Raw genomic sequence first — 20125 nt, 5'->3', positions numbered from 1 at the left:
TCTGATCTACAACGTTGCTATATGAAAAAATTAGTTTAGTGGTTTAAGAAGTATCGTCGGTCCAGACATAAAAAAATGTTATGCATTTTATGCACTTATGCACTTATGTCTTTATCATGACAAGTGATAATATTCTCATCTATAAAACACTCATTTTTTGTTATTTCTTATCCACTGCCTGACATTGGCATACTTTCAATGTTTTAAAACCTTAAGGCTTTGGCCTTTTAAGTATAGGCTCTATACTCGTTGTGTCAACAGTTTATTGTGAATCTAGAATACCTGGATAATAGCTATCCCATATTTTGTGTATTAAAGATAACATTCTGGACACAACAATGGATTACATAAAACATAGACTAACTTGTTTTACAAAACAGCTTTACGTAAAATAAAACCAGACGCGTGAAATCAACTTAAAAATGGTTTTTTTAACATACAAATAATGTACACATATTAATACAAAAAAAATGTTTATTCACAATCACACATTCAAGTAGGCATAACACAAATATATATGTATATAATAATATTATATAAATCTTAATCGGTAAAATTATGTTAGTGATGTTTACAACATAACACTTTAGTAAATTGCCATCTTAGCCCAACCAAGTGTATGTCAACCCAAAACGGTTTATCGTAGAATATTGACTGTCTCCAGCAAAGTAAACACTACACATTACTCAATAATAATTAGCTATAATAACTAACATAACATAATATGATATAATAGAATTATTTACCTTACGAGTAAATACAAATTATAATAATAATAATAATGAAATATCACAAAACGATATCCCGTTTTGTACAAGTTAACTAAATACAGCCAATTATATAATATGTATAGGGTTTAGATCGAGTATGATCATTTTGTGTGCATTGCTTATAATATTATAGTGTCGACAATTTGGTCAACACTGTCAAACGACATATCGCAGTTAAATGGTTGGTAATGGTTAATTTTTAAAAACAATTATGATTTTAATACACTTTAATATTATAGTATGTATATATAAATTTCCTAAATAATAATAATAAACACAACACAAGAGAAAATCGACAAGTCGCTTGCGAGTTGCAATGGTATCTAACTAATGGGTTTTGGAAACGTATCATATTTAATGAGACAATATAATATTGAAATTCGAAAATGATCACGAAAAACAAACGTTTACATTAATCGTAATAATAATAATTAATTTAAAACTAAGAAATTTCTAAACCACAAACCTACAGTAAAATAGTGTTTAAATCATTTAATACACAGTTACACATTAAATCAGAGATTTCTTATACAAAAAATAAATATCATAAATTGTATTTAAAATGTACACACATCTAAAAATTAAACAACGTTTACACACGTAATACTTCAATAATGTTAATATATAATGTATATAATATTTATTATACCTTACACACAATTGTATTCTAGATAGTATAGTTAAAATTTAGCAATATCACGAGAGGAAATAAAATCAAATAATAATAATAGCAATTTTAAAACTCTAACGAGGAAAAACATGAATAATTAGAATTAATAACAAACTGTAGGAAGAGTTCTACGTTTTCTTTTTTTGAGATTATTTTATAAATGCATATTATGCGTAAAATATATGAAATTGTCTATGTATAGTTAAATACAAAAAATATGTTTATAATAGTATATAACATTGTGTGTATATAATATACATATCATTTTATGTATAATAGTACATGCAAATAAGGAACTTGACTGCGTTAAAAAACATCTATATTATTCTACTAAAAAAAAAAAAAGAGAAATATTGTAATACATATGCCAAAGAGACGGTTAATGTAACTTCTTGTAATCAATAAACTATTAAAATTATGAATAATATTGTACGTAGGTTTTGTGTCGCTCGAGTATGCATAGAAATTAATAACTATAAAACCTGTGGCTTAGTCGTTGGAGGATTATATAAATTTTACTTGGGTTTTGAAATTCGACTAGTGGCTATGACGGTCTTGGACTTAGTATGTAATCATTGTTAAAAGTATGAAATTAATATTATTATTTTCACATCGCCAACCACCTCGTCGTACTAATAGCGTCAATATTGTAGGCACATTATCGACCGGGTACGCATACAGTGTGCACGTACTACTTTTCTTATCGTTAACGGTTCAGCGTAATATATAATATTATTATAAAAACACTACGTTCGAATTTGATGAATTTTATTTTTATAATATCACTTATTACATATTGTGGACTAATTTTCTATGGACTAATTCGCTACAAACGAGGCCGTGTGATTTTTATTAACACAGTTAATACAATCGTACACGCCCAATGAAATTCACAGTTTGATTTTTATGTCCAAAGACGAGCGGTATAGAGCTGTATGGGTTGTAGCGATGTTGGCGGTCGGCGGAGGGAACGAGTAGAGGATACACGAGAGGTACCTAATGTAGACCTAAGAAATCCATAATACTGTCTTGGATCCACTGGGAGAACGCCTGTCGCTTGGCCGACGCTCCCGGTTTGTCCAAGCCCAGTGCACAGTCGGCCAGGTAGTCCTCGTTGCGCACGCAGAAGTAGCTCTTGATCGGGCTGCGGCACATCGGGCACGTCTCCAGCTTTCCAAAGCAAGAAGCGCAAATACAAGTGTGCCTGCAAGGCAACAAGGCCCTGGACAACGGATAGAACTGGCAGACCACGCACAGCTGTTCCTGACCGGCACTCAAGCTGCTGTTGTCTAACACGAGAGCCCTTTGCGACTCGTCCTCGCACGCCGCCGCGTCGTCTTGGTAGCTCAAAGCGTTACCTGTGGCCAAATACAATTGCTGCCAACAAAAAAAAAAAACATTGACGGTTATTATGTTATATACACACAGTCTCACATTAGTTGGTTGAGAGTTGAGCGAAATAAAGATTTTTGAACATTTTAAAAATTCTTTGAGACCCAGGCCGTGGGCAGGAAATTTGTCGCTACGGCCGCGGTTTAGGTATAATCATGGACAAACAGTTATTGGCCGCCCTTTTAAAAGTTAACAATATTAGTTTATAGTTTTATGAGGGGAAAAATTAAAAATCACCATAATATGGTTATGTTTATTATGGACATTAAATTCATATACATTATTTATATATTGATATATTGCGAACAAAATATGTGTTTTCTTAATTTTAAATTAAACTGTTATCGAACTTATTTTTCAAATTTCAAATTTTTTGGTAACTATATAAAATTGCCGCCCCCTTAAAAATGCTATACTTACGGCCTAGTTTACCTATACTTAAATTCGTGCCCGGCTATAATATTTATAAATTAAACAAAATTGAAAATGTTCAATGTTGTAAAATATAGATTTTCTGAAGTGGGTGTGACACAACTTTTTTTTTAGCGTGTAAAACATGTCACAAGAGATGCATATTTCTAGAAACTTGAGCAGTTTCACATATTACTTTAATATAAAAAAGATAAATTATGGTTGTCAAAAAGACATCATGTAACTTTCTAAAATTCAAAATTTTGAGTTTTAACGATTTCTGTACACTGTTTTCTTCATATTATGTAAGTATGGGTTGAAACTGCTTAGCTTACCAGAAACATGTATCTCCCGTGACATGTACCTACTGGTACAATAATAGCTCCTGACTACGATGTAAACATGGAAAATTAATACAGATGATTTGGTCCTGTTAAGAGAGAGCCTATTCGCAAGGATTATAAAACGTACTAGACTGAGAGTTAGAACGATAATATAAAAATGATTGAACATATCACTTGTCAACCGAGCACTAGACCTCACCCTATCAATTTTGAAATTTAGCTGTACACGCTAGGAACAGAGATTGTTTGTCTTAATCCATGGCACAGGCGCTAACTCCTATAACTTCTTAAGTCAGAGGCACGGAGCAATTGTAGTAGTCACTAGTTATTCTTAATTAACCTATTTATTATAGGTTAATTAAGAATAACGTAATACGTGACCAATTTATCACTTTTGAATCCCTCCCGCTAACTACAAAACGATTAATATACTAAATCAATAGTGTTTTATAATCATAACAATATAAAAGTAGGCACTTGAATCGTATAACTGAGTAAATGTTTAAGAATCGAAACCCACCTTAAGTGATGACAGCTGTCCGTTTGCTTGTTTTAGGTACTGCGCCAGTATGTTGGTAGGTAACGTACACACATTGTCTCTTATATGCACGACGTTCACCAATGCCACCTGTAATGAGACGACAACATTAGCTATATTATTAAAAAATGTATTAATGTATTAATATAATACCACCTAAAGAGGCGGTAGACAAAAGAAATATATATTTATAGTACTAATAACTATTGTGATTTTATTAAGGGTGTTTAATAACAATTTAAGGAGAACAATAGTGGTATAATTAAACAAAGTCCATTTTAAAAATCGAAAACACATTCTAGTGTTAACAACAAAATATCTGAAAAGTCTATCGACTCATTCGAAGAAACTATCGATTTTAATCACAATCTATTTACAATTGCATTTTTCTTTTTATTTATACCTGATGTACGTATGTACTATGTTCATTAAGTTTTCTTATGATCTAACCCGAGAAAAACAAGGTTAATACATAAAATATTACACTTTAATTTGTCAATAAAAATTAAAGCCATCTGGTGCGTAGGTAACAAATAAATAATAATTAATATTAATGAGAATGGATTTGGACTAGTGCCTACTCGCGATGTGCGGTTATAAATAAAACGTTTACCTAATAACATATATGTATATCGTTCGGCGTCACCGATGTCTTAACAAAAAATATCCTTTCTCCCCAAACGGCGATACAAAATAATAATAATAATAATAATAATAATAACAATTATTTCATCATAGCTACAGACGCCATCGAGCGATTTTCAAGGCGCTGATCGATACGATCGTTCTGAAAGTCACACAGTTCAATGTCGCCTTTCGAAAGTCAAATAAGATATTATGATGTGCCCCTAAAGAGCAATCAATGACAATTAATTCGGTTGCGCGCTCAACGGCCCTCTGTTAGTAAAAGGGAAACTGATTGACCCGGATACAATATTATAATAATATACACTACAACACTAAATGTTTAACGTTAATACACTGACGGTCATACTTCATTTCAACCGATGGGCTTACCGTCTCGTCTGGATGAAGAGTAGAGTTTTCCGGGGTGTCTCGTATCAGGAATATGACCAGGGGGTAACAGTGCCGAGGTGGCGTGCCCAAATCCAATTTTCCCTCAGGCATGAACATCTGGACCGTCTTTTCTGTATGGCTTGTTTCGCTAAAGGTAAAACTCGGTTAAGGACGTATTTGTATTCGACAAAAAAAACAAATTGCCCATTAGGTCGAGAAACGCCTTGATCGCGATAGCAGATCAAATAATAAAAACAAATCCCCTCGCCCATAATACACATCTGATAATATAGTACACCTATTAATCCGTATACGGATTTTTAAATGCGTAAAAAAAAGTCTAGTCTTGAACTTCTTGATTATATTTATATAACATGCATACATTTTTTACTAGTCTATTAATATAAACGCATATATATCTATGTAACATATTATATGTATTAAACAAATGAAAAAATGTATTTCTAATTAGAATTTTTATTTAGAGGGTAATATTCTACCAAACGTTGGCATTCATAATCGCGTTTTGGTGCCATTTTACAGGTTCGCTTATTTATTTACTACAAATACCGCAAAAATGGGCTTAAGTTAGTTAATCTGTGTAATAAAACTTGACCAACTTTAATCCGTTTTACGGTATTATTGTTTTGTAATCAAAGGATACTGTAAAGTTAATCCGCAGTGTTGATAGTGTCCGCGCAGTAAAGTGTCTTCCTTAACGGCGGTCTGAAACGAACTCCATGTTTTCCACAAGAAGTGGTGAAGTTCTTTGATGGAAACACCCCAAAACGCCTGCAACGTGTAAGGGACTTGACTGGACACCGTGCACCTAAGATCTATAACAAAATACAAACAAATAAAAGAATATTAATACAAAAACAAAATACTAAGAACAATTAGCTGGTGGTAACTGGTATTATAGAATAGTTGACGTGGTCTTGTGGCTTGTAATAACTCGAATTATTCTGTTTTAAAGTAACCCTTCCGTGGGAACGAGGGGACAGCGAAAATTAAGTTTTTGAAAATATTTCTATAAATAATATCATACTTTATCGCTACACACATAACATTTTCTATCAGTATTTTTGAACTTCTGACTCTTTGCGGCCTTTTTGGTAAAAGTATCATAATTTTCCACTCTTCTGATAAACACATCTAAAGAATGATCAAAAATCATTTAGAAATATTTTTAGTTAATAGCCTGTTGATGAATATTTAACAAAAGCTGATAATTTTGGGATATTCCATGTTTGTTTTGTTGGCGGAGGAGAAGACATGCACTTTTTCTACTTATGATCACACCCAGTCATGTAGATGTAACGATTATCGCAGGTAGCCACAAAAAACACGAATAAAAAACCATCAATGTTAAATCGATATCTTCACAGCTTCGCATCGAACCTAAAATTGCTCGAATAGCTAAATAAATTACATAGCGCACGTAATCTCGACACGATTCGATTAGTGTAGCTGATGATTTCCATATTCGTGTCAACTCGTTTATGTCCAAGTAAAATGTTGATAAACAACGATTACTGTAACTAACTAATTCACATTATTTTTTATAACGTTTTTTTATAGTATTGTTAAAATGGAGCAACTGTCCAAAAACGAGCCATTATCGACGTGTTTCCACGAAAAAGGGACTGAATACAAACCAATCACGGAAATATATTATTTATAAACTATAAATGTAAAAATGATTTATTCAAAAGCGTTAAATAAGATGAATATTAATGAAAAACTCTACCCCCCCCCCTATTCTAACCGAACACAGCGGTTGGCCCGGCTTTGCATATTTAACGAGTCCTGCAATCAGCTAGTTCATTGAAATGGAAATATTTATTTTGCGACCATTTTATCACAAAAACTGTCATTGACGGTTTAAAATTTAAAAAAATCTGTAAAATCGTATAGTTGGAGAAAATATCAATAGACCTACATCTATGTACAACCTAATCAATCATTGTGTAATAATAATACCAATCCTATCATAAAAAAGCGTTACACAACTAAATAAAGTCCATAAGGCTTTACATTTAGATGACAGTTTTCATGAGTTTGACAGATTGTCAAAAGCTATTAGCCAAACCACAACGGGTTAGGTTACCTACACATCATAGTAATACAATTAAAACTCGCGTCGGTTAGTAATACAGTGATCGATTGTAATATTATAGTGTAGTTGATTAGAAAACTCTTCGGTTCTATCGAATAATCACATCAAATTCAATTTAGGAGATTGTCTCAAAAACGAATTCCAATTTAAGTGCTTGGTCGGGCAGAAGTTTGTTGGAAAAAGGTCGTGTAATCGATTTCGAAAACCATCAAGAACTCTATTTTTACATTCTTCGAGATTATATCTACATCCGGAACCGTCAAAAATGTCATTGCCAGATTTTTCCAAAAACGTTTTTTTGGCAATATTTTCTGCATTTTTTTTTAATAAAGTGAAGACTTATAGTTTTTTTTTTGGCGTAGGTTCAACTCCGATGAATACAAAGGAATGACACGTAATTTATTATTTCGAAATTTTACAGGGTTCCTAACCATGTTTATTATTAGCAGCATTATAACGCCCTTAGTAGTCGCAGCTGATAAACGTCAATAATAAACAGATTACAACGTACTAGCGACCGTAGGAGCTGTTATTATTGGTTTTCAACACCCTAGGTGTTGTAATGACAAGTTCCATTCAATAAACTTAATCCGTCGTGCTGCATTAATGAACCGCAAAGCACGTCGACCAGATGTCATTTACTGTGCTAGTCTTTAAAAAAAGATTAAATAATCGTATTTTTTTTGGGGACCGTTTCCACAGCTTATACATGATATTATAATGTATTTCACGAATTCTCTGAACATCCATTGTTTTAGCCGGATTCAAAATGCTAAAAAATAATTTAGACATTTTTTTGTCCTTATATGTCCGAGTAATAGTAGACAGTAGACTAGAAATAGTTAAAACTTTAAATACTCTGAGGTATGCGTTATAACAGTGAAGGTTAGATAATCTAAACTATATTATTATGCCTTAAAAAATCAAATAAAACCATTCACGCTTAAAGAACTTTATTCTGGTTTTATACGTAACTACGTAGTCATATTTTAAATGTATAAGAAAGACATCGTAAGTAATTACTTTATTTTTCAGAATTCAAATGTATTATGTGAAATACTTGCAACCTTTTGTGTATCAAACCCATCTTTTTCGTGACTTTGTTGGTTTTTGTGTCGTGTATTTCGTAACTACCTCGGAAAATGCTTTTTGCAAAGAGTTCAATCAAAATAAAAGCTTAATATATTCGTACTATGTTATACTTCAAAAGAGGAAGTTCCATTAATTTCGAATGGATCACGTTGCAAAGGGCTTTTTAGTTTGTATTATATTGTAAATGGACTTGCCGCACAAAGCTTTCCTACCAACGGGTTTTCGATGAAATCCACATTAAAATTAGATAGTTACATTTAAATTAAAGGCAAGCATGAATACACCATAGGTTCAGCATTTTATCGCCAACACTAAATTCTACGCCACATTAATTAATTAGACTACAAACGTGTTTTTATCACCTTGAAAAATGCAGAATATTCCCAAGCTATCCGAATGTCTAAACCTCCTTGTTAGACAGCCAGTCGACGCAATTAGTAATGTGCATTGTAATAATTTCAATTTATTTTTATTTATTTTTTTTTTTTAATATTAACACAGTTTGAAAAGTGACTCGAAATATAGAGAAATTAAAAAAAATCATGCTATATCTATAAACGTTCAAACAGGGTTTCCTTATTTTTATGCAATTTAAGAAAATGTTGCCAACTAGTTTTGGCATCCGAAATACCTGTGCTACTTAAATGGAGGAATTCTTTCCCTAATTTGACAGAAGTTTAATTTTATGCTTCAAATAGTAATTATTGTTAAGCCGAGTATAAATATCACAATTATTTTAAATGATACGTTGTCAAGTTAAGGTTAAACCATTAGTTAGACAATGTTGACGGCACAGTGTAAAACTTAGGCAATTTTCATGCGTCCCACGCAATGTGTTACTTAGTTCCTAATGAAACTTACATACCTATATTATATTTTGTAATTAGTTGACCTAATAGATAATGGGGTTTTTAGAGAAAAAATATTTTGGTTATGCGTACTTCATGTTTTATAATCATCAACAAATTTTAAATACGTCGGACTTAATACGTAGTCAATCCTATTTGAACTAAGTAGAAAGGAACCACCTTACTTTGATTATAACTTACTACTTAGTAGCACTATAGCGCTAGTAATACCGTTTACGGTAAAAATTATAACAAGCGTCTGTCCCGTGTTGGCGACTATAACTTACTTACATTAGCCGATTATTGTTCAATAGGTATTCATATACATATTATAATATAGGTTCTATAAATATAATATAATACATATTTTATTAGAAGTAAAGTTTTAAGATGATACACAAATTGCAAAAATAAACAGATATGATTCGGAAGTTATCGGTATTACATACTGAACAATTATTCAATGAACTTATTGTTTTCGGCAATTATTTTAGACAAACTCATCATGAAAATAAAGCTTTTTTTAACCCTAGAGTTTGTTTATTAGTCATTCAATTACCAGTGCTCCCAACGGTCTCATTCTTCTTTCTTCATTCAAAGAATATTAACAATACATGTTTGTCACGCGATTCACATTATAAACGATTCGTTCGAGTACATCAATCATTTAACTTCTTACGCACGTTATATCTATATTGGTCTTGTCGCGACGGCCTGTGTGGAATGCACTGACCCTTTTTTTTTAAACAATATAAGCTCACGCATTAACGTCATACTGAGTAAAAGGTATGTAGGAGAGTACAAGGATAAAGGCGAGATATTAGTTTTTTTTTATTTTCCAGAACATTTTAAATAAAATAAAGACAACAATATAGTATATAAGACGTGAAAAAGTAAAGAAAAAATCTTCACAATTGCTAATACGTATAACGCCAAGGTCGCGCGCAGAAGCATATAATCCGGGGTATGTCGAATATCCATGAATATTTTTTTTACAAATGTACTAAGCGATTAGCGATAGGAGAAATCAAATATTGTAATTATAGCATAATTTTTTTTTTTTATATAAGAGTTTTGTTATTATCAAGGATGCTAATCAGTATTTTATAAGATACAAAATAACGTGTTTCGTCGTTACTACACAAAATAAATGCCATCGTAAACTAATATGTATTAACGCATCAACTTAAAGAAACCAGACTTTATCATCTTTTCTAAGAAATATAGATAAATATATTTTGAAAACAACGATGAATAAAATTTGTTTTAAAAACTTAAGGAGATAGAGCTGACTAGTTAAAAGTTTGAAAGAGCAGAAAAAAATTTTCAAAAAAAAACATACGCTATATTATATATTTTGTTTTGATATTTATTTTTTTCTTGCAAACTTAAAAATGATTTTTGATATTGAAGCTTATACATAGATAATTTTACGCAAAATCGAATAGTAAAGATTTCATTGCTCTATCTTCGAAACTAATGATGGGCGTTAAAAGTCCAAATAATTACGCGTTTAAAATTTTAAAACATAAAAAATGTAGGAACATTTTGTTAAAAACAATATGATTTATTATGTGCAACTTATTTCTTGTCCATACTTACCAATAACATTAACAATAAAATAACTGAAATAACTGTTTATGTATCGCAGTAACTTTTTGAGCGCAGATAATAATTAATTTGTTGACTGTTTAGACAAAACGGAAATAATTTTTGATCGTTTATGGCCTATGGGTCACTTTGAGAAAAACTAATTTGAAGTAAAATACCTTACAGAAAACTATATTATGCGTTTGAGTTCCTCAACTTTTTCTAAACCTACATTTATATAATAAACATTATGAATAATTGAATTAGGTAAACGTTAAATAATAATTGTTTTAAATTATTGTTTTTTTAAAGCCTTAAGACGTATTTCGTGACAATCGTGACCATAGAACTTACAGATATAGATAAGGATTTTTTTCAAACTATTTTAATATGATAGTAAACCAGAATTACGCGAAAACATATAATTAAAATATGTTATACGACAGAGTACACGATAGCCGACATGCTAATACGGTCAAGTATAAACGAGTGGGTACCCACAAAACGAATTAACTCATAAAACGCAACGGTATTTATGTGTGTTGAGCCAACACAACAGCACAAATCAAAAGGACCCGTTTTCGTTATAACAAAGTCGACATTTCTTATCTATGATCTATTTATATATAAGCACCCGTGTAGCAGGACCTTAATGGTCAATTAATTTAAACGTATTCCATATGCATTCTTTTTCTCGGGTAAAAATATATTTGGCTATTTGTTAGTGATAAATTATGGTTCATACATTTAAAAGACCGTTTGGACCTAATTATTTTAATAAAAAAAAATTTGTATTATAAAATAATCAACTTGGATATTTAAAAATAAAAGACAATAATATAGTTTGACCCACACGTTATACAAGTCTGTATCTTCCTGCTTCCATAAATTTTACTCCGGTTACCCTAAAAGTCGTGTACACACCAGGGAGACACGGGTCTCTGAACGATATCCAGAAAAATTCAGAATTCAACATACAATAATGATTGATGGAATCACAACATGGGGAAAATATTTGCTCGGTTCTATCCAAATAATGCGAGTGAAATAGAAAACTATAGTTGAATGAACATCAAACTGCTTTCCGACTATCTCGATATTTATAATCACCGAGTAATCTCACAGTTGATGACTTCTTAAATCCCTAATAGTGTCAGCCCGTTTGTCACGACCAAAGATCGCTCTACCACGATATAATATTATATTTTTATCGTCATAATATAATTATCGTCGACCGGACTTCAAAAAAACACAAAACACACACACACCGATACGAGCTGTAGAGGTGGGGCCGGCACGATGACTCTGAAGGTTGTTACGTCATGACGACACGTCCCAGATTATAATTACGCTTTATACTGTACAGTATGGTTCCCTCTCAAGGTTTCCCCTGCAGAACGAATTAAATACTATATAATATTTAGCGTGCGTGTACACACAACGCTCAGCGACACAATAAACACTGATGATAATACAAATTTAAAACACGTTATACAGTAGTAGAATATTCGATACGACGGTCGATGATCAATAACAATTATGCGGGTGACAGCTGTTGTCACCCACATACATAGTAGGTATACATAGTACGTTCCACCAATCATTAGAGATAATTCTAGTTTGTTATCGGTATCTGTAGAAATAATGGAAAATAATAATCAAGACCTATACGTCCATAGCCAAAAAAAACTACTAAATTTTTCCCTTTATTTTCCTATAAAATACACTAGATAACCATATGAAAAAAGGAGTTTTTTGGGCCAACTATTTTAGATCCTTACAAGTACCTATACATTTTTGTTATAAAATATATTTGATTTAAGCATTAACGAACTTATGTATACTATATTGTTATGTAATTGTATTTGCATTCAAACTAAATTCTGAAATGTCAATTAATAATTCCATTTTCTACTTTTCCATTTTTATACTTGGCTTTTTTCTATTGCGAGGTACCGGTCACATCAAGATGGTAAATTTATTACATTTGTATTTGTAGTTATTAACGGCGTAAGTACCACACCTAAGTAAGAAAAACGGTTATTACCTATTGCTACTTGCAAACGTTATCTCTCGAGTTCGAAAAAACAAAACCATAAACTCATAACTCAGGACAAGCTTTGTACGTTTACGCAAATTTCAATACAGTTATTATTATTTACAAAAAAAATAAATAATATTGTAACCTAATATGCGGCACACCGTCGTTGTTCGTAAGGGTAAGTTTCATTATGATTTATGTATCGAATACATGATGTACAATCATTATGCACTCCAACAATGCCACTTCGTCTTATTATTCACAAAGTACATTTAATTAGTGCTACACTATTGCCTTTTGTACAAGAATAGATGTAAGAAAACGAGTTGAGCGCAACATGCCGATTGCCGACGCAACTAACGTCCAAAGGCGGACTTTAAATGAAAAATATAGATATTTCTTCAAATGCATCATAACGTTCTGGAATTCGCCAACCCTTAAGCACCAGAACACTTGCTGATTTTTATTAATATTTTTTGCCAACTCTATTAAATATTCTTAAATTTACGCAGATAGGTGTAACTCTACGAATTCAACCACGAGCACACAAAATAAAATAGATTTAATTTATGTACTCAGTTTACGCCCTTCGATTATTCAGCCTAGGATGTTGACTCTTCTTTGTGTCGTATAATATTGTTCCGAGTGATCATTATAGTCGCCAACATCCAAACACATACATGCACAAGAACCACCGTCGTGCGTGTATCATTATGTTCAGGATCCCAAGGATATCGAAGGTCAGGCAAACATTGCCGTGAAGTGTGTCCAATAATCGTCAGCTACGATCTATCGTTATTAATCAATCCGTATTCCGTTCACAACCATCAGTACGCAACCATGATCGATATCGCACACTTATATAAAAAAACTACAACAAAAACAAAATTTTCTTTTTATATCCTTTTTCTTTCAATATAATATTTAATCGGTTACGTACGCCTAATTATCTATTGGATGATTAATCACTCTAAAAAGTACGACAATGGGCACTGACGAAATCTGTGAAATGCACAGTAATCATTATTGTATTATTGTTTTAATAATGTGTTTGTGAGAACCGACGAAAACTAATACAATGCGCATCTGGAAAATTCGCAGGAGAATCGTCAACGTTTAGATTTATAAATACAAACGTTACGCTTGGAATTTGAATCGAAATCCGAGACGTTTAAATGGCAGACGCCGCACAATGAATATTTCATCAGTTCATTAATGTTGTTGTAATTATTAAGAACGATGGTTTTCTTTGACGGAAAAAAAACGAATGCTAACTGTGTTTTCGAGTGGGAGGCCAAGAAGCGTGATTAAATAATATATTATTTATAAACATATATATAATAATATGTCCGAGGTGTAGGAAAATCCACAGGTCGGTCCACGACTTAACTTGGCACACTCATATATGCGATGACACGTAATCGAATTTCTGCGAAGGATACGGAAACGGTTACTACATAAAAAACATATTTGGTACCTATCTATATTATAGTATATATACTTTTTAGACTTATACTTGTTTGAAATCGGGGGCAAGAAAAACATTTAAATGAAAAATAATGGTAATAAATACCATTGCGCAACTCATCAATTACACACACAATCAAAGGAATAAGTTGCACAATTAAGAGAATAAAATAACCAGTTTATTTATTTTTATTGAACAAACCAATTTTACTAACGAACAGTTATCTCCACAAAAAAACTATCTTTGTTCTTTGGGTCGTGTGGTTGCACAGCAGCTTAGACTGCAAGTAAAGCATCGGGCGCCCGCGGAAAAGTACGATAAAAATATCATAAAAACTAATTTGGATAATTAAAAAAAGAACACTTATTTGAGGTCTTGCAATCGACTGTTACGAATGAGATTGAATCAAAGAGCTAGAATTTCGTTGGACCAACAAGATTTCAACAAGAAATACAGACAAAACGTGAACTACTGCACTAAAAAAAAAATATATGGGTTGTTTCTAAGGTAGTTGACCGAACGTACTTGTTAGTTGTTTTATATATAACCTTTTAACTGTAGTACTAGTTGTATAATAAGTTTATACTGAAGAACCGGTTCGACTAACTTTCTACTGGTAGTCCTTTATGTAAGTAACGTTGAATACTGGTACAGAAAGCATGTCTATAGTGGCAAGATAATAAAAAAAATTGGGAAAAAATTATACATGTGTACCTACATTTATTTTGCGTGTACTTAATGTTATTGTAAAGGTGGGTTTGCACGTTCAGTTAGACTTGTACGTCGTACATGGTTCGCACAAAATATCTGCGAGTATAATTCAAAATTGTATATTTGCACAGTTGAAAATTTGAACTGCGCAAGTTCATACGGTGTTCAAAAAAAAATGTAGAATCGCATAATATTCGGAGTGTGTAAACAGATATCGTGGGTTTAGAATCAGAACTAAGAAAAAAAAGTAAGAAACTTAACGAATAAATCCTAAATAATTTGCAGTTCATATTTGCGCAATAAATATAATTTAAGATATTATCGAAAATACGGTAGTAGTTACCTATTGTTGAGTATACAGGGCCTTGAACGGTTGACACGATAATAATTTGCGTTTTCCGTGTATATTTTCTTTGAATAGCCGAAGAATACACAAAGAATATTTGCGTCGATGCAATAAAATGTTATACACACACACACACGGTTGACTACCGCGTTAGAACGAACAAAATATATTTTAACCACTTATAATGGACCTGAGTCTTACCGCGCGCGTACGACTCAGTAACCAAATATATTTTTATGAAAAAATAAAAAGTAAAAACAATATTAAGTTTGTGGCATGACGAGAACCTGTAGAACTATATTCACATTCTCGTACCGAGTACATACTCTTTACATACAAAAAAAATAATTTATGCATATTACATATACTTAATAGATATATATATTCAATGTAGATGTAAGTGGTATTTGTCAAACACAATAGAGTACATTAAGTTAATTTTAAGCGATTTCCGGGTCTCATAAAAACGTGACAAATTTTCGTCTAGTAATTTTAATAAAACGTTTCCGCCGCTTTAGGAGCGCTTTGTTATTATTATCGTTACGGGATGTGGGAAGAACCTTTTCACACAGTGTCGATTTTTATTAAAGTCCACACAAACGATCATACCCGCATATAACACTATGGAATTAATTAAACGCCGCGCCAGTTGTAGGGCAGTAAGCATGTCAGAGTTTTGTTAATATATAACGGCAATAGCCAGGAACAACAATAATAATAATACAATAAAGAGCCAATGAACTGAACCCCACATAACGTGCAATTGACAATAACATTACATTAATAAATTAATTTCAATATTGTCAATCGAATGTTTTATTAAGATGAGCTTGACAAAAGAAGATTAGCTAAAAAATAAATACGGGGAAAAATTAATCGCTTCTCAGCTTCGCATCCAATCTAAACATAGTTTGAGAAAAAATCTTGTTTAAATGAAATAAAGATAAGTAACTTTAGATGTTTAACATCATGTATCAAAAAAAACTTATGGGAGAAGTTAATACCGAGAATGCTTAGCCTTCCAAGTCCTGTCTTAATTAACTCATTGTTCTGATTTACAATTTCGACTGTGTCAACAGTTTAGTTTCTCAGAAAGCCGAAAAGAAAACGAGATAGATTAATATAGATATGTTTTTATTAGTTATTAGAATTAAAAATGATTGAATATTTGAAATAACTAATTATAGGTATTATTAATATTATATATTCAAGTATTTAAACTATTATTAAGCTATTCGATTATTCATATTTATTTTAAATTACAACTTTAGAAACTATTAGACTTTTAATAACTTCCTCTCAGAACTCATCCGTATACGATTTACTCAATACGAAGGACTCTCGGTGGTAACTCTAATATACATACATACGTCACACCCCTCAGCAAACAAGTCAGCCGCGAAGGTTTTTAGTGATTAGTGTAATAACTAATGAAATATGAGTAAAGAAACAAGGTATGTTAGATTTAAACTTTATATAAAATAAAACATTTTAGGCGTGAAAATAGTGTGTTAAAGGCAAAACGATAACATTTACTGGATTATTGTGTTTGTGCAAATTACATAATAAGTTCAGACAGCCGCCTATTGATAAATATGATACTTGATGATTTTTGTAACTCGAATACAAAGAATATTATATCAAATTTGAATTAAGTTACCATTATAATATTCATCTCACTGAACACGTCATGATTATCTCAAACGCAATAATATACCTACGCTGCATATTATTATATCATATTTTTCAACCAAAAGGTTTCCACTGTATTTTTATAATGAACCAGTATTATAATAGTAACTCGTCTTTTACTATTGTAAAGTGCAAAAAGTTCAATATAATAAAATGTTTAAACGGTTATGAATATGGAAGATGTGTTTGTCAATCATTGAAAAAACCTTTGTCATGACACGAAACTGAGCACGAATAACGAAAAACGAAACCTATAACAAAAAACAATTACGATGCGTTTTATCGAACCGAGATGATTAATTATTACCATCTCCAATCCATCTGTATGGATCCTAAATACACGCTGTAGGAAATGCAAACGTCATTCGTTCAGTTGTGAAATAATATGGGTAGCCTATAGCTTCCGTAATGCAATTTATTTGGTTTCATAATGCTTCCACGACAAGAATACTATTGATGTACTACCAATAATACTTATGATGATAATAACAGACGACGGGTTTAGATGATTTTTGAAATATTGTTTGAAATATTGTACTTAGTAAACACAAATTGGACATTCGATGCATACAAAATCGTTGTATCTTAATCTTAAAGATAATAATTGTATGGGCGCCATGACAATTGAATAGGTACTCATTTATATGACGTACCACGGTGATCTGAACAAAACTGCATACAGATTGTATGCAAATCTGTGAGATCAGCATGATACATGTTGCATATTATTTTTATACCGTTAGGCTTGATTTGATAATGAGGAATAATTATCAGAAAAAGTCGCTGGATAACACGATCGATGAATTTAATATAGACTCGTGTTCGCTGTAATAGTAGATTTTCAGAATAACATCATCGACCTTGAAAGTATGGTACGATAACTTGATTTTCAAATAAATATCGGATATACCTAACTAATGTGAAAAACTAATATTACGCACATCGTGTAAAGAACACTGGCAATGCTGCACTCCCCGAAATGGTAATAATATTATAATATAATCCCGGTTGCGTAAAATTAATACCTATACACGCTTGCATGTGTATTATTATTGTCTTTCGTCAGACCAACGTATTTAATTACTGTAGATGGATATTCAATTCACAAGTGTGCGGTTCTAGCCGGACAGTGGGAAACAACGATGTGGCGAATGCAAGAGCAACCGGTTTATTGCGTGCGAAATCATAGTATAGTACAATTATTAAAATCGCGTCGTACAATGAATGCAAACCCAAAGACGCGTGTGTTATGGAAGAACCTACTTAAATTATTGGTAAAATATACAATTGGCTGGCTCGGTACAAAGTTCTAAACAAAACTGGTTTATACGTTTATTCCATGCTAATTAGCCGACGCGGTTCTTAATTAACAGTCGGAATCTTTATTCAATACTTTGAATCGATCACAACTCACCCTGAAATAGAACTACGAAGCGTTATATAATAACATTTGTCAAACATACTCAAATGAGGCTATGACTGGGTGATTCTCTGTAACAAAGAAATTTTCAGTCCGCAAACTTTTACTAGACTTGTGTTTTAATTGTTAGGAAATTTGTTTACACTTTGTGTAAAATAGTTCCTGAACAATTTTTTAACTGGAATTGTCTTTTCTTGTATTGTTTTCTTTATAGTAAATACTTGTATAGTCGGTAAGGGGAATGAACTTTTATACTAGTTTTTAAGTTTGCAGTTCAGTGGCAGTTCAGGCTTTATTTATATATTCGTTTAATGAATTACCGCTCTACCGCGTGTCTTGTAGTAGGCGATGTGACAACAGCAATAACAACTGAATTTATTTTTTTTGTTTAATTGGATTTTAAACGCTGCCCGCCGGACGGCTGTATCTATTTTTAGTTTCAGGTACGACGAAAAGCGTCGCCTCTGTATGACCATTTTGCATGCACGGACAGTTCATATAATTTTATGTTCGTTTGTGTTTGTTTTGTGTACACACATACACAATGATAGACGAATATAATATATTATATTAGTTTACTTAGTTTATAATTATTATAATATTATTATTATACAGTTTCTTAGCAGGTGGCTGATTAAATTTAATTTGTTTATTACTTAAAATATATATATTTAAGAAACCAGAAAACTGATATTCCTTTTAATGTCCAAGTGCAATGCCGAAGTAGCTTTCAATGTGATTTACCATATGTCAATATAATATAAGTATTATATTGTGATGTATTATGTTACTAATTAAAACATATTGTTCGTTTATGGTTTATCTGAATATTTGTTTAGTCCTTCACAATGCCGTTCTGTCCCTCATGATGGCAATTTCTTTAAATCAAATCTTCTACTTAACTAAGAATTTCTATGAAGGATCTTTAAGGGTATTTATGTAAGCCCTATGCTTAATCAGAAACAAAACAAAAATCGTAAAAAATTGACTTTTTTAAAGTTTAAAAATGGATGCCAAAATTTATTGGTTTCAGAGAATCACTCGTCTCTTTTTATGCAAACTCTTCTTTTAGTTTGAAGTAAATAAAGCACAGAAACAACGTGTTTTCAACACATTAATTTAATCATATCGAACACAAATGTTTCTCTTTACCGTTTAATTATCTGCACGTGTCACTTTATTAAGGTAAACCAGACATACACATTAATTGAGGACTTTTTATCAAAAGAAAAGAGGAAACCTTGATAGGCTATGCTGATTTTGTTGCTAGATTTGAGGGAGGGGGGGTTAAGTTTAAGGGTCTAATCAACTTTAAGCTCTATCTACTTGCGTCAATATTAAACGATTATTTTTGAAACGAGAACTAGAAAACTAGAACAGCAAATAAATTGCCCACACCAAAAAAATGTTCTTTAAAATATTGCTAAGATCGCTGGCGGACATCATGGATTTCATTGTGTGAAACTAGATTGGGAATATACTAGTTTCTTACAGTAATATTACTCCCCCTAAACCCTCGAGGCCAACCAAAATGACTATAGTTTATACTGTATTTTTCAAAATCTTCCTTTGGGGAAACGTTACAAAGTAATGGTCTTCGGCGTCACGATTCGCTTAGTCGTGAAGGGGACAAACACAACCCACTTATTTTTGCTG

The 20125-nt window shown here is 31.9% G+C and overlaps 1 protein-coding gene across 2 annotated transcripts in view; it reads right to left on the bottom strand.

The window, feature by feature from the left end:
• Positions 1–456: 456 nt before the first annotated feature.
• The window catches only part of LOC126844483 (cell growth regulator with RING finger domain protein 1-like), a 45150-nt gene continuing 25481 nt past the window's right edge, over positions 457–20125 (bottom strand). For both annotated transcript variants that reach the window (XM_050582719.1, XM_050582720.1), the window contains 4 exons: positions 5807–5978; positions 5143–5290; positions 4108–4215; positions 457–2817 (listed from right to left, as the gene is read on the bottom strand). In XM_050582719.1, the coding sequence (XP_050438676.1) occupies positions 2437–2817; positions 4108–4215; positions 5143–5290; positions 5807–5978 (809 nt within the window). In that variant the 3' untranslated portion in view covers positions 457–2436. The remainder of the gene's footprint in view (positions 2818–4107; positions 4216–5142; positions 5291–5806; positions 5979–20125) is intronic.

Source organism: Adelges cooleyi, unplaced genomic scaffold, assembly GCF_023614345.1.
Source record: "Adelges cooleyi isolate 19-005CV unplaced genomic scaffold, UGA_ACOO_1.1 ACOO_flye_CR_arks_rails_tigmint_CR_PRNA_651, whole genome shotgun sequence".
NCBI lineage: Eukaryota > Metazoa > Arthropoda > Insecta > Hemiptera > Adelgidae > Adelges > Adelges cooleyi.
The sequence above is the reverse complement of the archived record's forward strand: the minus strand, read 5'-3'. Positions and strand labels throughout refer to the sequence as shown.